This window comes from Vanacampus margaritifer, chromosome 6, assembly GCF_051991255.1.
Source record: "Vanacampus margaritifer isolate UIUO_Vmar chromosome 6, RoL_Vmar_1.0, whole genome shotgun sequence".
Classification (NCBI taxonomy): domain Eukaryota; kingdom Metazoa; phylum Chordata; class Actinopteri; order Syngnathiformes; family Syngnathidae; genus Vanacampus; species Vanacampus margaritifer.
This window is the reverse complement of record NC_135437.1, coordinates 11,385,563-11,405,492: the sequence shown is the minus strand read 5'-3', so window position 1 is coordinate 11,405,492 and position 19,930 is coordinate 11,385,563. Positions and strand designations below refer to the sequence as shown.

The following is a 19,930-nucleotide window of genomic DNA, read 5'->3' as shown; positions in this document are numbered from 1 at the left end:
TATCTATTAAAAACCAAAATTGGAACCGGATTGGAAGCCTGCCGCGCTGACAAGTGAAGCATGGAATTAAATTATATGACTCGTTATTAGGTGTAATGGAGGGGACTGCGGTGGAGAGCTGCAATCATTCCGCCTGCGGGAAATAGGGAAAATAAAAACAACATGACAGGGGGGAGAAGGAGCAGAGAGTGACACAGACACAGATTAAATACATAATTTGAATAGGCAGACAGGCAGGCACAATTGAACAAACAGGAAATGCTTATATAGAGTCTATAAAGAACGAGATTTCAAACTTTTTCGATCAAACACTTGGAATTACATTGTACTGGAAGTGAAGCACATTTCCTCAAGCCAATGCAGAGCTTGTATCTTCATTTAATGATGATTTGGACTTTTTACACAAAGCTTTTCAAACTGCTTCTTGTTCTCGTGCGTAACCAAACAAGTATTGAAAACGTTATATAACACCACAATTCATAGACCATATTTATTTGTCACATGAATCGTCCTTCAAAACAGTCTCATTAGAACACACCTCACCTCTCCCATTCATTTCAAGCAGAGTGCACACAAATCGATTTTTGACATCTTGACCATTTTTTTTTAAAACGTGAGACCACACAAATGACAAGCAAATAAAACCAGCAGGTGTATGCTTACTGATCTTATAGTTTGTGGAGTACATTTGATTTGACGAACACAAGAACACCGCCACACACATAACCTTATTTCCACTGAAAATTGTATGTCTCTTCCACCAAACCAAATATATAGTACCAAGGCTGACCTGTGACAGGCATGATGGCGCCAGAGCGTCCATACTGCCAGAAAATACAAAGAAGAAGAAAGAGCTGGTGGACGAAGCTAGGCTTATGTGTAGCTGCAAACTCTTTTTTTTTGGAGACACGGCCCAACTGTGTTGACTACGCAGATCAGGATGTGCATTGACCAAGTTCACAATTAATTAATTTCATGATTGTCTGCCTGATCATTTTCTGATGAAGAAAAAATTAACTACAGGCTAATCTTGCTGGTATGACAATCAGGCCTTAGCTGACTTGAATTGCAAGAGAGAAAAATGCTCAATTTAGGCCTGATGGCCTGATGAGGCCTGTACATCGCTTAAATACTTGAGATGGTACATATTGAAAATGTTTAACATTTACGATTGTCAGCCATTTTCCGAGGGGATCAGGTAGGAGAAATCATTCTTGACATCCCCCACACCACAGGAAAATCTTTTATAAACATCTGACAATTGGACATTTGATTGGCAAAAATACTTTACTCAAATGTGGCCTGATTATTCGTTTTTGTGTACCCTGCTTAAAGACTGATCTTAAATATTGAAAAAGTGTAAGCCAGCTACACAAACATACTGATAATAGAGCCTAATTTAGAACCTAATATTTTCCCTCCCTTGCAATCAAAAGCGCAATAAGATTGTCCTTAGCGATTATCCTGAGGTGTAGGATTTGTTGTTCCCTACCAATTGACAATTGTTAATGTTAAACATGATAAAACCCTCATATTTGGGAGTGCAACGTCTTAAGCAGGTACACAAATACCGATAATCAGGCCTGATTTGATCCATTTTCATCTAAAACTATTCAATTCAGCAAAGGCCAGATTGCCTGATGTCTATAAAAGATTATTCTGAGCGATTATACTGTGATGTATTGGTCTGTTAAGAGTGATATTTCTTTCCACCATGATCTGCTTGGAAAATTTCCCCCAAATGTAAATTAAGATGAGCAATTTTTTTTTTACCTCTCAAAGCGGCATGAAGTAAAAGCGTTCTTTCAGACTTTATCAAATGGACACGAGCACTGGCTGCTGGTAAACAACAACGCTTTCACCCTCACTTGTTGTGTGTACACACCATGAAAGTGAAATTAAGGAGCGCCAGTGTTTTCCATAATGGAGAACAAATTAGAATATGGCAGCAACAACGGGCGGCGTCACCGGAGCCGTGTATTTGCGGTGACAAATAACAAGGGCTCGACATTAATTGTGAAATAACAAGAGAGCGAGCGGCGCTATAACAGAGACTCCGCGGCAGAGAGGGCAACGCTCAAATGAGTTCCCGGTCAGATGAACAACAACAGGAGCCTGTTTCGCCATTGTACTCTGATGATGGAACATGACGAGAGGTCACACGCGCAGTTTTGTTTTTTCATTTTTACTATGGTCGGTCGCCAAAAGCTGTTTACAAAATGTGCAACTCTGTCAGCCTGTGGAATGGCACTACAGGATACTACACTCAGGGAAATGTAACAAAATAATGTATTTGACTGAGTCTTTCAGGGTCAGGATTGCTCGTGCAGAGACTCCCAACCTCTCTGCCACATTTCACTTCAATGGTCAGAAAATAATTGACTAAAAATAACATATGTATGTTCCTCTATCTATGACATAGTGACGTGAAATGCATGGAAGTCATCGATTAATCGAATACGGCTTAACTTTTATCACATTATAGTCGACTACAAAAGAACTTTAGTCGTTCAACAGCCCCCCTGTTGGAGTGATGCACGTCATTTTGTCTATTTTTGATTCGAGGCACGATTAATCAAATCGATTTAACCCAGAATTCAACTTGTTGTTGCCAATGGAAAAATGTACAGATGCCCAATCATGAAATCTACAGAAATTCCTCCAAAACTGATTCTACGGATTATGGGACCTTCTTATATAAAAACAATTTCTCAATTTAATCACAATTCTGCATTCATTATAAAATATATAAACCGTACTGAGTGCCTGATCTGGTGGAGCATTGCTTTAACGCAGTGTACTTGACACTATACTAATCAGGAAATGAAAAAGCACCACTACTGCTAAAAATGTGTTTTACTATGATGCATAAAAGAATGGTGTAAAATGTCCATTAAGCAACGAATGCTCTTCATGGTACATTAGGATCCTGGCCCTTCAGATATCCCCCCCAATAATGAGTGTGATTTAGTGATTTCACGCTTTGTTTGTCCTCCCTAGCCCGCCACCCCCTCCCCGGATCCCCCCCTCGTACACAGGTGTATTGGCTCAGTGTAATGAGATCATTACCAGCCTCGTCAGTGAGCGACTTTATTTGGCAAACGCCGCCACCACCGCCGCCTGCCTGCCTGCTCCCGCTCGCTCTTGATCTGCATCCAAAGAGGCATTTAACTAAAATAAGCTCTGTAGTACAATTGGACAAACACAAGTCAATTGAGATCATTACAAGACCTGTGGGTAAACATGTCAAGTTCCCACAGTCCTCCCTCAGCAGAGCGCAATAGGAGTTTGAAGCGCAACACATGAATAGACTACATACAGCATCTCTTTGCTCATCAAGAATCACTTGTAATATGAATTAGTGAGATTCATAAATCAAAGACAAAAGTATAAAACTACTTTGCTTGTGTGTGCTTACTTCTGAAGCAGGGGATGAATGTTATGGATGTGTGGCCGTTTATTACACAATTTAATTCTCTATTTCCCTTGGACTATGGTTTTTAATTTTCTGCAGTCAACTTCTTTTACGCATTAAAATTCTCAGACCTTCACATTAGTAGAAGGTTTAATGATACATTTTCGGGGCTCATCAAGACTGATCGAGCAAAATGCCGATCACTCTCACGTCTCATCTTAACCAGCCACCACAAACCCCCTTTTTATAGGAGGATCTCAATAAATGGTGATAGAAAAGTTTATTATTTAACAAATCGCATACACATTTAATAAACACTTTATACTTTTCAGATTACTAATTCCTACCAAATTTCTATATTTAAATTTCTTGAGATGGTCAACCTGAAATTTTCTTGAGCGGTTTGTGAAAATAAAAGCTGTAATTAAAAAAAAAAGTTAAAAAAAAAAAATCATGAAATTATGCCCTCTGTGTTGTAAATATATAACTTCACGAATTGAATTCAAGAAATAAAATGATTTTTCCACAGTATTGTACAGTAATTTACTGTATTATTTATATGATATTTCTGGATATACTGACACATACAAACTGTGCAATTAAGTTGGTACATGTTGGTGCATTCTCACAACAATTTAACAAAAAAACTTGTAAAATAATTGTATATCATAGTAAGATTGAAATTAAATTCCACATGATCCTCACAACAGTACTGCAGGTCCAAAGATACCTCGGTACTCTCAGGCGTTTTTGGAATAAGAAATGAAAACACTTGTAAGGCACTGCTGTAGGTCACAACTCTCACATGCAGACTACCCTGCCAACTTAGGCCACGCCCCTCAAATGCCTGCATCCTACAAACAAATTAACTCAGTTCAACATAGGCAACAACCTTTGACACTAAAATGCTACAGTATGGCGCCAAAATAACACTTATGAATAAAGATGGATCGATATGTTTTTTTTAGGGCCAATACCGAATTATTAGTAGTCAGAGAGGTCGATAACCAATATTTGGAGCCGATATTCATTTTCACTTTTTTCTTAGTTTAATTTCAAACAAAAACAAAAGGTGCAGAGAATTCCCAGGGTCGGGAAGGGTCGAGTTATCCGGCAGCGTCTCTTAAAAAGTTAACAGAAAAAATAATTAACACTTTGACTGCCAGACGTTTTCAGAAAAGGGATGCCGTGGGTGCCAGCCGATTTAAGCATTTTGACTGATCTTTTGACTGATCTTTCAAGGTCCACAGAAAATGTTGTGTTTGGACTATGGAAACACACATACTACCAAATGAAAGATTGGACTCTCATCTTTCATCAGAAAAAAAAGTTTGTTTCTACCTTATTCCGTTTTTGAGTAATCAACAATAGAAAATGGTTAGTTTCACCTCTGTTTCGAAACAAACGTCTTTTAGCGTCTTTGGCACTCCTCCATAGGATTTTACTAAACGTTATTTAACGTTTTTGGCAGTCAAAGAGTTAAGTACTTGCCTGAAGTTAACACAGTTTTAAATTGATCTATTATCGCCTTCGGCATGTGATTCTTCAAAAAAGACGATATCCGTCAAAATGCTGAATATCGGCGCTGATAATCGGCCCGGTTGATCATCGGGGTTAAAGGTCCAATGAAAAAAAATCTGTAGATATGTGGGAATGCAAGTAGTGAATCTGAGATATATGAGGGAACACTGTGTTCCTTTGTTACATACTGAAGCCCTGCAAAGCTCCATACTGGGGGGGAAAAAAATCGATTCCTTTAAATACCACAGTACATTTCATCTTTACAGATTCCACTTCTACTGTGTACTTGGTGAATTGAGGCTGTTTCTTTGTCAAACCGAGTGACTGATTGAGCCATGGCATTAATCAGAGCCAAGGCCAAAATTTGAGAAAATACAGTATATCTCACCCAAGTGTCTACTATGGATGGATTTGGGAAATTTCTCAAAATGTCTCATTGCTAAGTACACATCTGCAGTTATGTGTCTCCTATCTCAAGATGGGAGTATCCCCCTAAACCACCCCCATTCTTACAGACTTTTAAGATCCCATTTAATTCCCCTCCATTAGCCCATGAGGAGGGAGATGTCACCCCAAAAGTGGGATGTATGGATCGTAATTACAGCCCAAGGTTGAGCTGTTCCAGGCCAGAGCGCTGAAGTGGTTCTATTACCCCTCCTTGGCCCATGCTGTCTAAACCCTACCCCCCTAGCCTCGCTCTGACCCTCCGCATCAACCTCCTGAAAAAAATCCGGACACAATCTCTCATCATGGTCTTACCTCCCAACCACACACACACACACACAAACTCACAAACAGGTATTTACACCTCCAGACAATTTAGAGTCTTCAATGAACTTCTAACATGGATATTTTTGGAATGTAGGAGAGTACCTAAGATTCAAACCCTTGCTGCCAACCATTAGGGTGGTGACTCCAAACCCCTGTGGTGTGCCAAGGAAAATGATCCAATTCTGCTAAAGTGAATCGAAAACTATATGTTTAATCAAAGTAATGTATCATTGTTCATCTATGCCAGTGACGAAGAGCGACAAGCAGAACGATTAAATGCTCTTCCACTAAAGTAGATGGTAAAAGGTAAAATTAACTTGTATGACCTCCTGGTGAAATTAATACGACAGAATATTACTTTTGTGTTTAAGTAATCTGGTTGAACTAATCTGGCCCAGATTACACACTAAGTAACATGAAGTCATAAATCAATGTGTATGTGCCTTGACGCAAAGGTTGGGAAAACCGCACCATTTCTTTCTTTGTAAATACTACACAGTCATTCAAAAGTTGTCCTAGAGGTATTAATTGTATTGTAGTTTGGAGTACTTTGTGTGTAAAGTCTTAACCCTGGAGAACCCTTTTCTTCTTTGGAAAATTATGAATTATACATTAAATGACTGCTATAAATTCACTGAACACCAAAATATATATTTTTTTCAATTTTAACCCTTTTTTTTAACTAGTTCAGAGTTGCTAATTTATCAATATATATATATATATATATATATATATAAAACATACTCCTAGGCATTCTGCAACATGATATGAAATAGATTAACAAAAAAAAACACAATTTTACTATCTGACGGTTTGCTGAGAAGATGGTTTTGTTTGGATTGATTTCCAGCTCAACAAAACAGCATGTCAGCCATCTTGTCACCACCACTCTGGCTCATGTAAGTGCAATATTCATCCACTAGATGGCCCCGTGCAGGGGTCAGAAGTGGCACTCTGGACTTTTGAAGTTAAATTTGTAAAAAAAAAAAAAAAAAAAGATCTTTGTTATTTAAGTAGCAGAATTTATAGGGGCCAAATTTGACCCCGTGGGTTCTCCAGGGTTAAATGTGTTCACTCCAGTCACTTCAGCTCTTTCAGACTGGCCTCTAACATCTCTGAAGTCACATCATATTTTGACTAACCAAGCTGAACTGCTCATTGCTTGCCTAATAAATGCAATTTACCAGAAAACCAGGGAAGAAAAAAATCTTGATTTCCTCACACGCTTAAGAGTCCGACACGCACCACAGACACGAAATTCTATCAGACTGCTGGATATGAACACAGATAAACTGTGGATGTCATCTAAGCCACAGGCAGCCACTCGGAGATGCTTCAGGACACACGGAATAAGACGCAGACACGCCACTCTTGCTGGCAACATCTTTTTATCCATCTACTTCCTCCTGCTATGAATAATGCATTCCCCTCCTTACGCGCGCTCTGCTTCGACGCACGGCCGAGTCAGTCTTTGAGGGGGGTCCTTATTCATAAACAGTGGCGCGGTAAATACCAGAGCTTTGCAGCCAATTTAATGGCAGTTATGCTTAACAAATCTGCTTCAATCTAATGATCAGCCACAAAGCCTGGCTGCCGTTTTCTTTTAATCTGTGCACCGAGGCTCCCCGCAGCGCCGCGACTCACTGAATATGCTTACACATCTCTCCATCCAGAGAGAGGAGAGCACCGGCCCTGACACCTAATCCTCTCCCATACAACATCGGGATCAACACAAACACGGTACAATGTTAGTCTTTCATGAATAACATTCGAAAAAGTGGACAGACACGCAGAGCATTATGAAGCGCTTCCTCCCAAATCCTTATCATTTCCTGCTTCGTATACTAAAGTTCCTGCATTGACCCAGCATGTAAACAAGACCATGTGGCAGGTAGGGCCATGAATTTAGATAGCGTAGATCAGGGGCTTGCAAACTTTTTACACCAAGTACCACCTAAAAATAACACTAAGCTCTCCAAGTACCACAATAATGACCAACATTGCTCTCAAATAAAGGAAACTGTAAAAATATATTAGAATGATGATTACATTAAAATGTGTAGCACAAGTTAAAAACAGTACTTGTTGAAATGTTTGGAATCAAACCGTTCTGAAAGATTAAATGCAAATGTATTCTACTACAAAGTTGAATACAACTGAATTGTACTGAATAAATCTACTGTACTAGATTTGAAGTTTTTAATCTACCCATACATTATACACAATTTGAACATTTAATTTGATGATTCTATGTGTAACACTAGAGGAAGCATATGGGCTATGTTTACACTGCAGGTCTTAATGCTCAATTCCGATTTTTGGGTGAAATACGATTTTTAGGTGAAATCCAATTTTTGGGTGAAATACGATTTTTAGGTGAAATCCAATTTTTGGGTGAAATCCGATTTTTTTGAGTAAGCGTTCACATAACCTGTTAATTGCAACCTAAGTCTGTCTGATGTGTGGACGTAATGCGTCCCCAAAGTGACTTACATACGCAGAAGAAGATCCAACGTCACTCACAACGTTGTGTTTGCGGAAATAAATAAGTATGGTCCAGCATGTCAGGAACGCGGGCTTTTATAAATCTGTTGTCGGGGCTCATATTTTTACCCTCTCATATCTACAGAGGAGTGATGCAGGAGGAGGTAGAAATAATATTTTGTGAAAATGAGACCGCTCCTTTTTTTTTTCTCTAACGATGACGTCACATGAGCGGTCTACGTGTCTTAATTATTAATATCACCACCACAACCTGTTTCAGTGGGATTAAATTAAAGTCACAACTGTTACTCGAAACAACTTTGCCGATTCACGTACGTCTCCCAAGCCGTGCGGACCTCCCGGATGTGTCAAGCGTAAATCAAGCTTAATGGACTTTTGATGATGTCGAGGTCGGATATATGCGACCTAGCCGCTCAGACTGCGGTCGCATTGCAAAAAATTCGGATACGTATCCGATCTCGGACCACATATGAAAGTGACCCAGGTCGGATATGAAAACAATCGGAATTGAGCCGTAAGACTGGCATAAAAAAGTCAGATACAGGTCACATTTGGGCAAAAAAATCCAATCTGGGTTGCATTTCACTGCAGTGTGAACATAGCCATGTGTCCTGTACCACAGTTTGACAATCACAGAAGTAAATCTTTGTTAAGAAGAATTACTTTTTAGGAACACTCCTGTAAGCAGATTTTTTTAGCTCTGTAAATCACTGCCTGCTGCTGCTATGTGTCATATTATTTTGTCACCGTCTCACCAAACTGACTGATTTACTTCCCCTGCCAGTTATGCCTAAACTAAAGAGGGAGAAATGGGACTCCGTACGGCATAAACCTCTGCCAAAGAATTCTGATGAGGAACAGCACCAAATGGTAAACCTTCAATAGCACTCATCGACAGTTTATGACAAAATTTTCTCAAGATTTACGCATTGTTCAACCAAAAAATGTCAACCAAATTCGACCATCCTTTGACCTTGGAGTGTAAAAAGAAAATTTTCATATCAAGATTCAATCGGTTATTATACCCATGATTAATGATCATAATAATCTGAGCAGCAAAAAAAGTGTGATTAAAACATAACCTCCTGTCACCTTTTTATAAATGTTCCTTGCTTGCTTGGGACATGCAAATGTACATCTATGGGGAGCATCCGTAACACCCCTCTGCACCCCATTCTTCTTGAAAATAGAAAACTTGAATCTTGTAAAATTCCAGCTTCTTTTCTTGAAATTATGACTGATTTTACTCATTTACTATGACTAAAATTATATTTTTGTTTCTCATAAATATCCAATTTGTAAAATTATATTCATGGAAAATATACTTTGAGATTTTGACTTTTCTCTTTTAAATATGACCTTATCTTTGTGTAATTACTAATTACATTTATTCATTGAAAATAGCTGATTTCATTTTCTCATACTCACAAGAAGGTTCCAATAAAACGATGGCCATTACCCGAACATACACAAAAATCTAATATGTAATACAATGGTTCTTTTTTGTTCCATTAGATGCATCTAAATCAGCACAGTCTTCTACTTTCTCAAAAAAACAAGTATTTTCACAAAACTATGGTCCTTTAAGGACAAATGTCCCACGGAGCCATGGCCAGCAAATAAGCAAAGAGTTTATTTGATAGGAGGGGAATTAGGACTGGAGCAGGAGTGCGTAATGGGGATGGATAGGAGGGCTTGGGCCCGGGTCAAAGCCACTTAGAAATCGTTGAGGAGGTACAAGCACGGCGGGTCTATAAGAGTGAGAAAACCTTTAAAGGCAGGAGAGGGAGAGAGAGAGAGAGAGAGAGAAGGGCTCTGGAGAAGGAGAAAACAAAGTGAGATCATTCATTTCCATTATCACGATTAAAAACACCATTCAGGTTTGTAGTGCTTTTTAATTTACATGGGAAAGCGGAGTGAGGAAGACTAATGTGGGGGAATCCACCATCGTGATCACCTCGGCAAGACCAAGCGAATTAGTGTCCCTAGTCTCAGTGCAACGCTGCTTCAAGGCCGGCCACAAAATCTGACATTTCACGCATAAATAAACTCCTATATGTCGTATTTTTTTTTCCCCCTTCTTCTTCCATGTGCATTAAGAAACTAAATTAAAGACATGAAATGTAAATGTGTTAATTAAATAATATCCTTCCATTCCTAATAAAAATGTCACATTCCCCTGTGGAGAAATACGTACTCAAGAAAATGGAAATAGCCTTGACACTTGGATTAAAACACTATTGATGCCATTAAAATGCTAAGTGGGTCCAGCCAATTGGCATAACCACATTTCACTGGTGGAATGTCAAAGGAGCACACAAGTAGAAGCAATTACTATAAGAGTATTGTTAATTATGAGGTGCTGCATATTTAATACATGGTTGAGTAAAACAAAGGTTATGTTAATATGGGTATAATAAGTATTTAAAATGTCGCTGTCTTGTAAGCACAATGTTTGATAATTCTCTGGAGAAAAAAACTATTTCTTGGTTCCATTCAGAGCAGATTATATGTGAACTAAAATGCCTCACACGCACACACAAAAAGTTCCACACAGACTCTGCTTCTCATTATGATGTTTTTAAAAGCAAAATTGGGCATTTGTGGAGCAATTTAGATGGTTTAAAGGCTTAGCGGGAATGGCAGCGTGGACCTCTTGTGCACTCTTGTGGTGAAAACCATACCACAGACCTTCCAATTATTCCCCCTTTTATAAACGTTTTATTTGAAGGTAATTGTCTGCTTTTCAGGTTACAGAATTTTGTCAATGTATATTGTGCAGAACAAGTCACCTGAATTTAAGTAAGGAATCGTTAAGCATACACATTCTATGGTTTAAAAAGGAGCAAAAATTAAAAAAGCTCAAGCGCCTTCTATAACGCTTTTTAAAAGTCTACACACCCCTGAGCAAATTCCAGGTTTTGGGAATACGTAACGAGACCAAAGTAAATTTCAAAATGTTACCTTTTTCCTGTATGAGTCATTTGGGAGGGGATCTTTTGAGAGGGTAAGTAAAAATAAAATACTGAAATTGGGCCTCGGTTGGGGAAATTATTATGAACAGCTCCAAACACAAGTTTGTGTGAGCACAAAAACTTTGGAGTTCAGCGAAATAGCAACCCCAAAAAAAATATTGTTTTTTTAAACGCTGTAGCATCTGACCTTTACTAGGGCTTACGCTGAGGCAATTTAAATGGTGCCATGTATGTGTGTGCTGTCATTTAAAATGAGTTTGAATGTGTCTGGTTAATTGTGAACAGCCCACATCCCCAGTTATAATGCATGCTTGTGCAACACCATTATCTCATTTGTTTGTTCACTTTCCATCTTTACTTTTTTTCAGTTGAGTTGTGCAGGTTATTATAGGTCACATTAAATGTAGAATAAGATTTGAAATCATTCATCTTGGTCTCTTTTTTATATCACTAAAACCTAGCATTTGAACAACAGGGATTTGCAGACTTTATATCCACTGCATACTAGACGTATGTACAAAGAAAAATTGGCAAGCTGTTTTGGCCTACATTATCTTGACTGGAGTAAGGCACAAGTTTGATTTATTTCAAGTTTTTGCCATGCATAAAAGGGTATGAGGCCCTGATTTTTAAACAAAAATTAACAAGATACACACAATGTTGATATATCTAGAATGTATTTATTTATTTATTTTTACCTCAAAGTTTTGTGTTTCTCTTCAAAGTATGATAAGTATAAATAATGGTGTGATTTGTAATTGCTTTGGTCAGGATTGTGAGTCCCTTCATTCTCTGCGATCCCATAAGTACTAGAAGAACCAAAAGAATGTGAGGGGGGGGGGGGGGGGGGTAAAAACACAAGAAATAATTTAGAAGTATTTGAAAACAGGGTGTTACATTTCAATCACAGTGTTTATTAAAGTTGACCATGTTCATTCAATCAGTTTCTGTTGGCAGTGGAAATAGTTGAATTAAAAGAAAAGACACATTTGCATGAGACTGCATATCATTTTTACACAATCCATTTGTTAATATGAGCCTCGACAGATAAATGGGAGAAACATCAAGGAGAGGGAGGCAATTAAGTTCAGAAGCTCCATTGTTCCATCAAGGTCCCAAGGCAGCTGTAAATCTACTATAGTGCTCCATCTCATAATGTACATACAGCAATTAGACAGCCCTGCAACACTTCCTTTCTACAAAGCATTTGAATATAAAGACAATTAAGCATTTTATGTTGATTTGATTTCCCCCGAGCTGTCGTTATCAGTCTTGAACAAGCACAATGTTTGAAGTGAAGGCAGACACCTTCCTCTGTTCTCTGAGTTCAAACTACAACCAACAAAGGGTGGAAAGGAAATACATTGGTTTCAATGGGATTTGATGGTGATTTACAGAGTTACACTTTTGCTGGCAGGCTACCTGCATTTGTTGCGGTTAACAATGACATCCAATTCAGCTCAGCTAATGAACTTCCGTACAGTCATGTTCAGCATTAACGGGGTGATTTGTTGGGTGTTATGTCTTACACTTAGAGGCTAATGTTGATGAATGCCCCGGCTGTGGCGCATACTTTTATAAAGTGATACCACACTGCCACCTGGTGATGCTTTTGTGGAAATACAACTACAGCAAAAAGAAAAGTCTTGCAATGTCACACTCAAAGGGACTATGGGTCCAGGATGGACCATTTTTCTCTCAAAAAAAAAAAAACTATGTATTTTTTGACCAGGAAAATGAAACTAGCTTGCATTTTCAATTACAGTATATCAATTTGTTTGGGAGAAATCAGTATATAACTAACTAATCTTGGAACACCCCTTCTCATCGGCCACCCACCCTCCATCCATGTCTTTATGTGATGTCAGCTAAAGAACTTGAGACAATTAGTTCAGTCTAAATCACTGAACGTACCTTCTAATTATGTCAGAAAATCACGTTCAATCGTCACCAACATGTATGTGGACATTTCCACACATGCCCACATTAACCTATGAAAATATTAAAACGATAATCCTCTCCAGAGACACTCACTATAAAAGAATGATGAAATGTGTAAATGGAGAAGTCTTTACCTTCTAATAAATTACATTTATACAGTGCCCTATAAGACACCCAGGGATGCTTTTGTGTCAAGAAAAGAAAAAAATAATAATAGTTCATAACACCAGTCGGAATAAGATGAAAGGCACCATATTGCTTTTTGCGATGCCGGGGATGTCTTGTTCCATTAGGCCCCAGCCAGGAGGTCGAGACCCCTTGCTCAGTGCTTGTTGGCCCCGATCTCAAAGACATCACATTGCACAAAAAGCCTCAGCCAGAAACTCGCAACGTTGGCCGATCACAGTGTTGAGCGCTGGTCTGTGGAAGACGGTGTCTGTGCCAGAGTCGATCAACCACAGAAACAAGTCGGCCTTCCATACCACTGGGCTCCCGGGTCCTTTGCGTAAGCCTCAGCAGGGGTAGCGGCACTGCCGGCAAGCCTCAGTGGGAGCTGCGCGATGGTGAAGTACTACATAGCCCTGGTACCAAGACGATGATGTAGGCATGAGAAAGTTTTCAACGAGCCCGTGGAGTCAAATGGCCGAACAGAAGCACCACAAACAAAGCCGTAGAAAAGTCATGGTCCGACCAAAACACTTCATCTTGCCAGTCAGAATCATTGAAATGGTGGCTGCAAATTACACTCCTCTACTTGATCCATCCCAAGTGTTTTGTTTTCCTTAATTCTTCCGAGATTTGTGAGGAAATTGACACCCAGCAACCAAGTAAACAACACAGCATTTGGCTTGTGTTGTTCTCGCATTGACGTCATCAGGTTCATGCTTTTTAGACATTAAAATGTATTGTTTTTAGAACTGTTGAATACCATCAGAAAACAAGCCTAAAATCCCTACTGAGTCATTTTGCAAAGGCAGTTTTACTGCTGACATAAATTTTAAATCCAGAACCACAAAATAAGTGCCAATGTTTGCTCTATTGTTGGGGTCCTTTAATACTGTTGACATTGTTAACATTTTTACTGTTTTATTTTACCTGTTTTGCATTTCATTATAGATGTGTTGATGTAGGTGTAATTATGTTAACCTAATATAACCTGATGAGTAATGCTTTTGACATTCTTGCTATTTTTTCTACTGTTTTCCCAGACATGAGAAAGTTAATATGTTTCGTATGTTTATCTAAGAAGTCTAGTTCCTGTTCGTCAGAAATCCGGTTTTCAAAAGTTCAAGGACGATCTAGTATACTGGAAAAATGCAATCTCATTCTGTACCTCACGGGATGACAGAGGCGTTTCCTCATGTTTTGAATAAAAAGGCTGTGTGGGCAAAAGAGGACACACACATATTGGATGACACTGCTTGGGTGATATGCAATTGTGTGACCAGAGATCTCTGTAATAAATCAACCTTGCAAGGACCCTCTTCACAAGAATCTCATCTTTGATTTATTTGAACACGTACAAGATTACAAAGATAAAGGTAATCTTTCAATACCAACTGCCAAGACCTTCTTGGGCACCTCTAACTTCCAATTTCAATGAGTTCAATGATACCTTTGGGTGAACTAAACTGCAAGCCAACATTCTCCTCATTCAAGACACCAAAAAATCCCACAAAATTCCCAAAACAGTTGCCGCTACAACATGTTGCAAATTTCCCTTAGTGTTGGCAAACTTGGCATAATAGTGAGATGTCCCAAAACTTCTGGCTTAAAAAGGACCTATGTTAAGCATTTTTTCAATATAAAAAAAAAAAATCCCAGATGTCGTACGTAAATTGATCTAAGATTTTCTTTGCTATAACCTGAGCTAAAGAAAAAAAAGAAAAAAAAGCCAATTTAAGAAATGAAGCCTGAGGTTTCAGATAAATAAATACATTTTTATACAAATCTTACAGAGTACATGTACAAGTTTGCTGATAAGTATTGTCTAAATTTGAGTTTAAAAAATATATATATATCGCAATAATCAATATTTGTATCGGGATTAATTGGCATTGAATCGAATCGTGACCAATGAATCGTGATAAGCATCGAATCGCCAGGTACTATGCAATTCACACCCCTAATATATATACATATATATACACACACAAACACACACACAGTTCAAACGTTTTGGCAATTTCTCGCATGAAAGAGCCTGTGCTAACATTATTGCACAAGGGTTTTCTAATATCTATTGCCCTTCTGATGCAATGAGCAAACACCTTGTAACTTTAAATCACTGGCGTGTTAGTTGTTGGAAATAGGCCTCTATACACCTATATAGATATTGCACCAAAAAACTGACATTTGCAGCTAGAATCGTCATTTGCCACATTAACAATGTATGAAGTGTATTTCTGATAAGTTTAAAAGTTATCTTCATTGAAAAACTGTGGTTTTCTTTCAAAAACAATTTCTTGTTGACCCAAAACTTTTGAACGGTAGTGTTATATTTTATATATATATTAGCCAATTTAAGAAATAAGAAAATTCATATGCACACAATACTGTATATACTGTACATGAACATAATTGTTACAATACCCAATATGTAATTCAAGAAGAAGCAGAAAACTACTTTCTACTACTTACTACTAAAATAACGAAATTGAATAGGTAACATAATATAAGGACCGTAAACTGTATGATAGTCTTATATTAATAATGCTGGAAATGGAAATTAACAGTCACATTGTTTGTCTATTTCCCAATGATAATTTACACAACTTTAAATATGCTGTATAATAGTCTTATATCAGATAATAGCGAGCATGGAAAACAGCAGTTGCATACCTTTGTTTAGCTCACAAGGATAAGTTACACAACTTTAAGCTTTACCGTTGCACGCTTTTAATAACAAAAAGTATGTACTGCTCAAAACTTTAAAAAATACGTACGTAAGTTGGAAATTCATTAGTCAAGGTACCGTTGTATACTGTAAAATAAACTCACCAATGCCGGAGTTGCCGCCCGTAATCAGGACCACCTTGTCAGACAAATCACGACCTTGAAGGATCTCGAGAGCCGCAGAGTTACCATCGTAGCGTTTTGGCTTCACCATCATATCCTCCACAGTAAACACTTGGCGGGGGTCGAAATAAGTGCTCCTCTTATTGATGTGGCTGGCAGTAAGAAAAAGATTGGACAAAATAAATGTATATTCTGTAATGTTACAGTTATGGACAAACAAACACAATTGATTAAAATCATGTAAAACGCCATGCTGCAAGAACATCACTCTACTTACTCAACATAAACTATTTGACCGTGTTCATTGGTGTTTTGCTCCCAGCCATACGGCAAATCTGTTTAGAGAAAGAACATACACTACATACTTTCTGTGGGGTATTATATACAAGAACACCATTTACCACAATTAATTAATAAAAACTTGAATTAAACTGGAAAAAAATAAAAACAATCAAACCTCCAGCACAACGTTTCTTCTTTCCAGTCTTGGGGTGTTCCCACTGTGTCCTCATCTCATCGTGGCTTTTAGCACACACATTATAGAACACACACAAATGATAAAGGTTAGTGAATGTAATGTGATCAGATCATGTCTATTTTGTTGCATTTGCTCTATGAATATAATACAAACACATCAATTGGGTTAAACGACATTATACCGCAGGCGCAAAATTAAGGGATGTGTGATACAGTTGTGCAGGCTCATTTACGTGTAACATACTTGCAAATATACACTTCTAAAATCATACTAACACATGCCCATGACTTTTAAATTAACCATGGTTGAGAAGAGTCCACTCACTTTGCATAATAGACCCATCCATCCTTCGTCGATCTTTCCTCCCACCCAGGAGGTAACTCGTCGTCACTGTCAGTATCGTCCATACCGGCGTACTTAAGTGCTGCCATTGGATAAGCGTCTTAAAATGGGAAATTTGAAACAACAACGCAAAACTATAACTAATACAAGCTACGAGCACAATAACACCAAGCACCTTATGAACTAAATAGCCGAGCAACACGGCGCATACCAGTACTTCCGCAATAACATAATGACGTCACGCGCGGTGCCTGATGGGATGTTGAGTCTAAAGAAAAGTGGCTTCCACACACTAACTCCCAAATAGCCACAAATTTGCGGGCTAACTGTTTTAACGGTGGGCTAACCATTCACCCACACACTAACCCCGGGACAACTCCCAAATTGCCGCTAAAAAACGGCTATTAATTAGCCCGCGAGCTAACCGGCTAACTCGCAAATTAACGGCTATTAGGTTAGCTCGCGGGCTAATTAATAGCCGTTTTTTAGCGGCAATTTGGGAGTTGTCCCGGGGTTAGCGTGTGGGTGAATGGTTAGCCCACCGTTAAAACAGTTAGCCCGCAAATTTGCGGCTATTTGGGAGTTAGTGTGTGGAAGCCACTTTATAGTTGGTGCAAAAGCTGATGGCAAACAAAAAACCTTTAACATGTTACAAATCACAAAAGCTGTTTAATAAACATGACATTGAAGGCATTTAAGCAGTCAAGTGCTGGAGTGTTTAATTATTATTTTATTATTAAAAAATTTGACACCAACTTTTTTTTTCTGCAAATGTATATCAGCTTCAAATATCGGTTATTGGCCTCCCTGACTACCAATAATCGGTATCGGCCCTGAAAAAAGCATATCGGTATCTGTAGCCTTATTCATAATTGGATGTAGGCATTTATGATGATGATATTCTTGGCTGATGAATGCTTGGAAAATTAATAGTATGTAAGAGTTAAGATGGGTATATCGAGTACATTTTGAAACTTGCCATATAAACTCATAAGCCAACTTCTATTGGCCTAAATCGTACATTATGATGAAATGCTTTGCGAAGCCTCGAATTTTTTTCGTCTCCAATGCGCATGCGCAGCCAAGGGGGCGGGACCAGGACGTGGGCCAACCTCAACTGTAGTGTGTGTGCGCGTGTATTTGTGTGTGTGTGTGTCTGTCTCCCCTCAACAGACAACCTGACGCGACGTGCTATTTAACGGGGGTGTTTTGTTTTTGTATTAAAACTTTTTTTGTACCCAAATTTGTTCCATACATTCGGACTGTTTCGATGCCGTATTCCGACTCATTCCGCACCGGGGGACGCACAATTCACTGGCCGTGGAAAAACGACTTGGTTTCTGCAGAAGAGTGTCCGCTTCCCCTCCCCTCGATGAAGCGCTGCGATGCCCTCTGATTTTGTCTCCCTCCTCAGCTCGGACCTCGACCTCAATTCCCCCAAATCCCTCTACTCTAAAGGTAAGTCTCGGCTGAATAACCGCGACGCTAACTGGTTGTGGCCCTGGTTTTAATCAGGGGTAATAATACCTTCTCCTCCACCCGTTGCCGTTAGCTCGTCCCCGTTAAGCTGCTAGCTAGCTGGGGTTAGCTTTTCTCGCCGTTAGCCACTTAGCCGAGCTAGCTGATTTAGTTAGCCGCCAATTGGCTCGCTCGCTGACGGCTACCTGCGTGCTTGAGCTTCCCAGGACACATGCGCGGAGGAGACGGATGTGCTCGGTGGTTTTTTGTTTCCTTCGAACGCCTTGTAGTTCCGATAACGACACCACTCTTATCTGCCTGAAACGGATTTCTCGTGGGTTTTGCTCCAGATTATATTAGTCGGGAGTACATAGACGTGGTAGCTATTGGCGCCCATACTAATCACTAGCTTGGAGCTAACCTGGCATTCTCTGAGGGGAAGTCGCACTCTGATGTACAGTTTACCCCCGTTTATAGCGGGGCATACGTCCCAGACCCACTCACCAGCCATGGTACAAATCCGCGATATAGTGAGACTATATAAAATATTTTTTCCCCTTCAGGATTTCTTTGATGCATGACCACATTTAAACACATTGGAACATTTAAACTTAATGGAACACGCTTTACAATATTCATTTGTGGCTGTTGTCCCTCTCGCTCTCACTTTAAAATTGGTGGCAAAGTTCAAGCTATTTGTCACTCTCAGTTGTAACTGACAAATAAAACAATTAAAGTGCAACTCAGCCCCCAACCAGACTCTCACTAATATTTGAAAACGGCGCTCCAAGGGAGTCGTTACCTGGAGGGCTATTAAGCTTGATTAGCTGACAGCAGCAGTGAAACCTACGATCAAAATAATTTCTATACTACCACAAGCTATGCTAAACAAACTATATCCAAATGCTATGCTAATAAATCACTAACCTGAAAATCGGTGTTCGAAGATGTTCACAAACGCTACTAATCCAACTCCAATTTGCTACGGAGGGCGGCGTCAGCCTCACTGAAGTGACATGGGTAGTACGTGCTCGTAAGAGAGGAAAAACACCAAATTGTGTTTATCCCAGTGTTTAACCTGAAGATGGCGCCACACAATGTTTTTTTTGTTTTTTTTACCCCCAAATAGATTGTCACTTGGTGATACTCTGTTCTCGGCGAGCCAAAGTGGAACTTTGCTGTAAAAGCAGTCATGACTGTCAGCTGGCATTGCAGATTCAAAGTGTTGCTGTTAGTGATGCACGGCGTGAACAATTTCTACCGATGCCAATAACCGATAATTTTCTGCTTTGTATGGTCGATACGATAACCGATAAATGTATGGTTTTATATTTAATATTGTCTTCAGATAATCTGCAATTTGTGCATCCAGGAATGGAAAAACTAATATTTTAGTTGCTCTGATTATAACAGCAAACAAAATTTTCACTTTCAAATGTTAATTTTTTTTCATTCCATATCATACAAATATTTGCTGTTAAAAATTCCGTTCACAAAATCACTCAC

The 19,930-nt window shown here is 39.0% G+C and overlaps 2 protein-coding genes across 2 annotated transcripts in view; one reads left to right on the top strand and one right to left on the bottom strand.

Moving 5' to 3' along the window:
- The window catches only part of wwox (WW domain containing oxidoreductase), a 182,778-nt gene extending 165,562 nt beyond the window's left edge, over positions 1-17,216 (bottom strand). The window contains exons 1-4 of the mRNA XM_077567910.1: positions 16,949-17,216; positions 16,604-16,668; positions 16,424-16,481; positions 16,129-16,298 (exon numbers count right to left, since the gene is read on the bottom strand). Coding sequence (XP_077424036.1) covers positions 16,129-16,298; positions 16,424-16,481; positions 16,604-16,668; positions 16,949-17,055 — 400 coding nt within the window. The 5' untranslated portion in view covers positions 17,056-17,216. The remainder of the gene's footprint in view (positions 1-16,128; positions 16,299-16,423; positions 16,482-16,603; positions 16,669-16,948) is intronic.
- Positions 17,217-18,060: 844 nt separating this feature from the next.
- Positions 18,061-19,930, top strand: part of LOC144053273 (nuclear factor of activated T-cells 5-like) — a 33,804-nt gene continuing 31,934 nt past the window's right edge. Inside the window, exon 1 of the mRNA XM_077567561.1 lies at positions 18,061-18,424. Coding sequence (XP_077423687.1) covers positions 18,352-18,424 — 73 coding nt within the window. The 5' untranslated portion in view covers positions 18,061-18,351. The remainder of the gene's footprint in view (positions 18,425-19,930) is intronic.